Genomic DNA, 8322 nt, shown 5'->3' on the forward strand with positions numbered 1-8322 from the left:
CTTCCTGAATGTGATCGTTCAAAAATCACAACAGTCGACATTAAACGACACAACACAAGTTTTTCAAAACACTTCAGGAAACTCTGAAATTATAAACGTGTGTTTTTGTGTTTCAGTGTGTCCTGCAGACGTCCAGCAACTGATGGTGAAGAAAGAAGAGTTTCCCCCTGAGGAGCAGCAGTGGAGCCCCCTTGTGGACCAGGAGGATCCAGAGCCCCCCCACATTAAAGAGGAACAGGAGGAACCGTGGACCAATCAGGATGGACAGCAGCTTCAAGGACTGGAGGAGGCTGATATCAAGTTCACATTGACTCCTGTCGCTGTGAAGAGTGAAGAAGATGAAGAGAAACTTAAATCGTCAAAGCTTCATCCGAGTGAGATGAAGGAGAACAGAGCGGACTGTGGAGGACCAGAACCAGCCAGGAACTCAGGTCCAGATGGACGTTTACAACAAGGTCCTGAGGACAAGACTGAAGAATCTTCTGAGACTGAAGTCAGTGAGGATGATTGGCTGGAGACCAGGGAAACTCAGACTGGTTTAAATACAAGAAATAACAAACTAAGTGATGTGGGATGTAAGACAGAAAAAAAATCGTTCAGTTGCTCTGAGTGTGGTAAAAGATTTAACCAAAGGGGCAATCTAAATACACATATGAGGATTCATACAGGAGAGAAACCGTATATCTGCTCTGAGTGTGGTAATGGATTTAACCAAAGGGGCAATCTAAATACACATATGAGGATTCATACAGGAGAGAAAGCGTTTAGTTGCTCTGAGTGTGGTAACAGATTTAACGAAAGGGGCAATCTAAATACACATATGAGGATTCATACAGGAGAGAAACCGTATATCTGCTCTGAGTGTGGTAATGGATTTAACCAAAGGGGCAGTCTAAATACACATATGAGGATTCATACAGGAGAGAAAGCGTTTAGTTGCTCTGAGTGTGGTAAAAGATTTAACAAAAGGGGCAGTCTAAATACACACATGAGGATTCATACAGGAGAGAAACCGTATATTTGCTCTGAGTGTGGTAAAAGATTTAACGAAAGGGGCAATCTAGATACACATATGAGGATTCATACAGGAGAGAAACCGTACATCTGCTCTGAGTGTGGTAATGGATTTAACCAAAGGGGCAGTCTAAATACACATATGAGGATTCATACAGGAGAGAAAGCGTTTAGTTGCTCTGAGTGTGGTAAAAGATTTAACGAAAGGGGCAATCTAGATACACATATGAGGATTCATACAGGAGAGAAACCGTATATCTGCTCTGAGTGTGGTAATGGATTTAACCAAAGGGGCCATCTAAATAGACATATGAGGATTCATACAAGAGAGAAAGCGTTTAGTGGATCCGAGTGTGGTGAAAGATTTAAGATTCAGTCCTCTTGTACAAGACGTGAGGATTCATAAAGAAGAGAAGTGATTCAGTTGCAACCAAGATTTTGTAGGATTTATCAGCAGATATTCATAGTATACATATTCATAGTTCACTGTTTTAAATAGACTACTAACAGGTTTTATGTCCCTAGATAAAATAACTCTATTTGATTAAATATGTTTGTTTTAAAACAATGACTTCTTGGTTCGTGAGATTCAATGACAGTTTGTGTTCTCCTTTATGTATTGAATGTGTTTCCAAGAATAAAAGTCTAATGAAAAGATAAAGGCGTCGCCCTCCTCTTTGTTTCCTCACGAGACAAATTAATCAGCTTCTCACAGTCAGACATGTTTGTTTATGTTTGACGTGAAGTCGGAACTCAGCAATTTCAGGTCAGAATATCTGACATGCGAGTCGTCTGGAACGCAGCATTACACTCACACATGAATGACTGTAAATGTCAAACAGCAGGATGGTTAAATTCAGAGACAGCTGTGATGTCCCAAAAAAAAATAAAATTTAAGATAATTATTTTTATGTTTGTGCTGAGATGTTTTGGTTCTGTCGGTCAATCTGTGTGATACTGGACTCAGTAGATCACAGATCTATATAAAACAACATAGATCATAGGTCAGTGATTCAAAACAAACATTTAATCTAATGAGCAATTAGTAGACAAGGATCGACCTCACGTGACGGAGGCAGGAAGTGAAGCGTTTATCTTTGCCGCAGTGCGCAAAACGCATGTCATGCTTCAAAATGCATGTGCTAAGGCCCGTTCAGTGCTGATTTGCAGTCCTAGAAATAGTAGAAATTTCAATTTTTAATTGTTTTTGTTTTCATCTCAATTTGAAGTTGATCTGATGTAAGACCTGGTACAAGTTCCTCAAAGTAAAAATTTAGAATGTGGCCAAAATGGCCACTAAATGCAAGATGGCGGCCTTCCTGTTGTTTTTTCATAATGCCCCTTGAGACTTTTTGTTTTTTCTGGTCATGATAGATCGGTCAATGTCAACGTCTTCCAGGGGTCTCGTATTTGATTTACGGTTCACAAAAGTTTGAAATAAGTATTCACTTGGTGCCGTCTGGTGTGTTTTGTTAGGCACAGCTTCAAGAAGAGTAAAGCTCAGCACAGTGTTCCTTTTCCAGTGCCTTTGTTGATGAAACAATTTGTTCCCTTAATTTGTATTTGCAACTCTAGGAGAATGATAATAATGATGAAATATCTTATTTTTGAGACATCTATGAAAAGAAACTGAGCAGGGGTGGTGTCTGTTTATCTGAGGATTATGTGTCAGTGGTCACATCAGGTTTGATTGTCTAATTTATTTCAATATTTTTCTGGGTTAAAAAAACAACATAAATGCTTCTTTTAATATGTTCTCCCAGTCAACAGAAAGTCAATGAGCTGTCTAACTCCACAGCCTAATCGTGCTAATCGCCCTTCTCCCCAATCTTGTGTATTAATGGGGGGGGGTGATCTACAAATCCATTTGATAATGAATCTGAATAAGAGAAATAGGCAACTGAATGGATTAATGAATTACTTTCCCTTTTTCTTATTTGCTATTCACCCTAATGAGTAATTTAGCTTCTCCATTCAACCTCTCCATTCCGTGACACTTTGGGCCTTGTGCTGATAAAACAAGAAAAAACAAAGCAAACTAGCCACGAAATCTAATTTCATTTAGTTCTTTAATAATATTGACAGCGTTTTTAATATAACAAGGGACAATACAATGAAAGTCAAAAATGATCAATAACATTTGAATGCACAGATTAATTTGTCTCTGATATTTCTTTGAGAAAAAACAAGACTCATTGAAACTCACTTTTATCGTCTGCTAAAAAGGAACAAGGAGGCTGATTGGAGCACGGCAATAACTTATCAATGATCAAACATTACACAGTCATCAAATGAAACTCTGCATTAGTAAATAAAAAGGCTGATGTTGAGGAAAAGTTAAGAAGCAAATAAACGTTTGCAAGAAGCAAATAAAGCAAATTCTTTGTTTGATAACATGTACAAAAGTATCTCAACAAAATAGCAATAATACCTACAAATCCCTTCAGAGAACACATAATGAATATGTATCATTAAGAGCTGATTGAGACACATTAAAAACATTGTGAACAGCAGCTCGAGACAGAAAGTTCAATCTGTTACCTACTGCCGGGACAATATGTCAAGTAATGTAAAGTATTTTCCAACAATGCTTCTATAACAAGAGGGATAAATCTTTATACAGCATTTGAATCTTCCTTCAGAACCCTGTTCAGTACAATCTCTCAAATCTATAAGATGAGACAACACACGATGGCTTCAGATAATCATAAGTGCAAATGTCTGTCTATAAGATGAGCGGATTTATATTATAAAAAGTTTTTACAGCATCTACTAATGTGCTTGTATTGAGAAGAATAGAGGAGCTGATACTCAGTGTATGTAATGATCAGTAAGGCTTTGTATTATTTACAGTACAATAAGGATTAGTTGCCAGTTGTGTTGAACACTGTGTTGTGTTGTTTTGTTGATAGATTTCTTGTAGTGCACATGCAGAAGAGTTTATGATACTAATGATAAGGCCTCCAGGTCAAAGCCTCAGCATGCAGAGTAAAGACAAAGACAGAAACTGCAGATATAAAGAAATAAAAAATGACCCTGTGTCCAAGTTGCCTGGTTTTAAAACACAAACTCTTCTTTGACTTCATCCTCCTCTGACCACGATTTCCAAAAACTGTAGTTCAAAAATACTTCTATCCATCTTCAGAGTCATGATCGAATCCAAACTTTAATTTGTGCCGTGAAGAACAAGACTTTTCATCTTCACTCAGAAGCGGAACCAGCCACTAGTTTCCTCGGAGCTGTCAAAGTTGATTCCTTCACACAGGGACTCCTTGAAGAGAGAGGAAACGTCACTGACACTCACAGATTAATGCCTCACAGCAGAAAATACTATTAGAGGAAACTAATAGAGTCTCAGGAGTCTTAAGTTCCTATTTGGAAAATTGGGTCATTTATGTGGAGTGCTGTTAAACGATTGCAGCACTGGAGACTGTTCATCAGAACATTGTCTAAGAAGAAGTTATTAATTATTAATCACTTTTCTGAACCTACGTGTGATTGCTTCACTTTAATCAATACTAAGACACTCTTAAATAACCATCTTATAATTATTAATACATTATATATGTGCACAGCAAAGTATAGTTACTTGTCTATCATTTGACCTCTTTAAAACATATCTAGGTGTCTGACAAATGTGATAATCAAATGCTTTTAAAGAAGCTGCCTTTTGCTGTCGCAGCCATTTATTCATTTTCCAAAGAATCAGGGTGCGATAGTCGTTCTTGATAACGTTGCTGAGATGAAACATATCGACAGCAGCTTTCTGAATGCAAAGGTGATGGAAGGTTGAAGAAACCAAAGTGCTGGAAAACCATAAAAAAAAGCCGAGTCCCTCAGGGTTTCATCCTGGTAGGAGATGAGATGCTGCAAGGTGTTCAAGGACAAAACAAAAGATCTGGGGACTCCTGATCACAGCCGAGCAGAGTAACCATCCTCTCCACATTGACTCGTGTTAACAGGCTCAACAACAGAGGTCAATTCAAAGGGGACTTTGAATTGAATTGGAGAATTTAAGGGGACTGTTAATGAGTGTCATTCTAGTTTGTGCATGTAAAAAACCTGCAGTTAAAAAGCCCAAAGTCCTCAGTGAAGGAAGCTCCTCTCCCCCACAGTCAACATAGCACATGAACCTCCTCAAGCACCTGAAGCACATGAAGCTCCTGAAGCTCTTCAAGCACATGAAGCTCCTGAAGCTCTTCAAGCACATGAAGCTCCTGAAGCTCTTCAAGCACCTGGGGCACAAGAAGCTCCTCAAGCTCCTGTTGTGTAAGTGTGTGTTACTAAGAGATATAAAAAGTTGTCTAATCTAAGATCTGTGTGTTTGTGTGTGTGTGTGTGTGTTTGTGTGTGTGTGTGTGTGTGTGTGTATGTGTGTGTATCTATCCATCTATCTATCCATCTATCTATCTATCTATCCATCTATCCATCTATCTATCTATCTATCTATCTATCTATCTATCTATCTATCTATCTATCTATCTATCTATCTATCTATCTATCTATCTATCTATCTATCTATCTATCTATCTATCTATCTATCTATCTATCTATATCAGGGGTCTTCAATGTTTTTCAGGCCAAGGACCCCCTGCTCCAACAAGAGATGGAGCAGGGACCCCCTACTATATATATTGTATAAAATTGTGTTTTATATTAAACTGGGCCTAGTGCCATGTAAAAACAGAGCTACCCTGTTATTGTGCATTCAATACTAAGCTATTCAAATATTACACAGGTTCATATATTCATGTTTTTAATTTAAACATGTGCAAGGTACAGGGTGGCCATGCCACTGCCATTTATAAACATACATCGTGCATTCAACACTGAGCTATTAAAGTAATTCACAGATTTATGTTTTTATTTTAAACATGTAGAAGAGACAGTGAATCCTCAAGCTATCTGTGGATGTAACACATACTCCCACATTAGTGAGATGTCGGACCCTGATGGGTAGCACACAACTTATCTCATCTTGGACGGATGGAGGTTGTCAGGCAGAGGGTCAAATCAGCCTCACAATATGTTGGATGCATGTTAATGTGTATTTAAAGACATTTAAATTTTTGGAAAAAAATTGGTTAGAAAATAAATAAAAAATTATAACAATTTTTAAAAATTGTCTAATCAACCAAAGATTTCGGGACTCACCTGCAGTACCTCCACGGACCCCCTGTTGAAGACCTCTGGTCTAGATATCATCAATTCTATTCTAAGGGTTCCTGTCTGTTTCATTAGATTAATGCTCATGAAAAAGCCAACGGAGAGAATTAAAGTAAATCTTATCCCAGTGAACTGATGAGTCTTGTGATTGGTTCTTTCTGTGTCATCGTACCTGTTTCCCTTGAGGAGAAAGCTCAGAGTCCCCCCCCGATGCGGCCCTCCACGTTGTGGTTGCTCTCTCCGTGGCGGCACAGGTAGATGGAGTGAGAGTGCACGTGGATGTTCATGAGGTAATACACGATCTTGCTCTGGATGTAGTCCTGCACCCGGTTCACCAGGAAACGCCGGCCCACGTTTATCACCTTGATAAACGACAGGTCCCTGCAGGTGGTGATGGATCATGGGGGGCTGAACTTAAAATCTGTTTACTGACACCATCTAGTGTTCATTTGTTGCAAACTGCTATAACACCTTTTAGGTCCACAGGAGCGTAATCCAGATATTAAATGTAATGACCTATTGAGATAGAGAGAAGCAGATGTGATCAGCTCTTACTTGTCGTAGTTGTCAGGATCTAACGGTTGATAAGTGACCTTGTAGCACTCGATGCGTTTGAGGAAGTCGTCCATTACTCTCTCTCTGTGTCTCTCAGGGTAGTCGGGACTGGACACCTTCACTTCCTGTGGCAGGTATGCAACACAGTCAGACCATGTGAGCAAGCAGCATGGTTCTTACATAACTAAGCAGACACCGGGAATATTTATAGATTAAGGGTTTGAGTGACGTACAATAAATATTAGCAGCTATCACCTCAGGGTCGTCACACACCGACTCCACCAAGAACACCTGTTGGAGAGAGGTCAGAGGTCAACGTACGACTAACACGCGAACAACACAAAATCATCCAGTTTTTGAATTAGTCATTGTGGAGTTTTCTTGTTAACATTTAAAAGTCTCACATTCATCATTTCACGTTCAACGCTACATAAACTGTGAATGTTTGAATGTGAATTTCAATTAAGTCCGATTTCCAAAGACAAAATAACAGCAGAATATAATGAAAACACTTCCAATGTTACCTTGAATGCATTCTCCTTCACAAAGCCTTGAATGAGGTCTCTACGTTCTCTAGTTGTGTTTGTTGCATCAAAAACCTGAGAAAACAAGTCAATGTGTGTAACTTGGACAGTGTCAGCTTCAGAGTGACAGCAGCAGCCTGTTTGATATCTAGGTCACAATTCAGGCGTGTCATCCATCTTAGAAAGTGGAATGAAACAAAGAACACAGTGGGCTTCTGGAGTGAGATTTGGAAGTTTAGGGATGCAGCTGATATCAACCCGTTTCAGGAACTTGCCATGGCTGCTGTGTCTGTGTTGTCCCTGCCACACTCAAATGCTGAAGTCGAGAGATTATTCAGGCAGATGAGTGTGGTAAAAAGCAAACTAAGAAATCGAGTGTCATTGCACACCCTTAACTCCATCCTCTATGTCCGATATGGTCTGAGGCTGTCTGGTGAGGCTTGCTATGAGCACAAGCTGCCCGATAATGTTTTGCAGCTTTTTGGCACATCAGCGGCTTACTCATTTAAGTCAGCTACCTCAGTTGCTGAACCTGCCATAGAAAGCCTTGACCAAGATGAAGATGACCTACTCTTTCTACATCTGTAAAATATAAATTTTCTGTGGTATTGTGTTAAATTTTGAACTTGGGCTAGTCAAGGCTTCATGCTAGGGTCCCATTATGTTTTCCATTTCATAAGTCCCAGCTATAGTCATCAGCAGGCATCTGTTTACCAAAAATATTCAGGCGAAAATAAAAAGCTTCTAACTCACTGTGTGCCAACTGCTATTAGTCAATGCCAGTAGCACTTAAGGCCCCAGTATGCTTGTACATTCTCCGTTTCTCGGAGAGGGCTCCACAGGGGTCCATGAGTCTTTTTGATATTTACTTATCCGACCTTCTCCGACCACTTTACGTCGAAAAAAATTCACCGCCAAACCCATAGGTGGCGCAACGGAAGGCGAGCTCAGAGAAGCCTACCCCAATTATAGGAAGAAGAAGTCCACTTGTGTTTATATTTCTCTGTCAGCCTGCCTCCCACACACTGAACCATGGCAACCAACAGACAGAGGATGTTGATGG

General features: G+C 39.5%; 1 protein-coding gene and 1 pseudogene across 1 annotated transcript; one reads left to right on the forward strand and one right to left on the reverse strand.

The window, feature by feature from the left end:
* Positions 1-583: 583 nt before the first annotated feature.
* Positions 584-1492, forward strand: LOC132999953 (gastrula zinc finger protein XlCGF8.2DB-like; the record flags this gene model as incomplete). The annotated part of the gene is made up of 1 exon (XM_061069760.1): positions 584-1492. A coding segment is annotated over one exon (837 nt), but the record flags the coding sequence as incomplete, so codon positions are not given.
* A 2727-nt stretch (positions 1493-4219) lies between these two features.
* Positions 4220-7660, reverse strand: LOC133000162 (6-phosphofructo-2-kinase/fructose-2,6-bisphosphatase 2-like; annotated as a pseudogene).
* Positions 7661-8322: the final 662 nt, after the last annotated feature.

This window comes from Limanda limanda, chromosome 4 (assembly GCF_963576545.1).
Source record: "Limanda limanda chromosome 4, fLimLim1.1, whole genome shotgun sequence".
Taxonomy (NCBI): Eukaryota; Metazoa; Chordata; class Actinopteri; order Pleuronectiformes; family Pleuronectidae; genus Limanda; species Limanda limanda.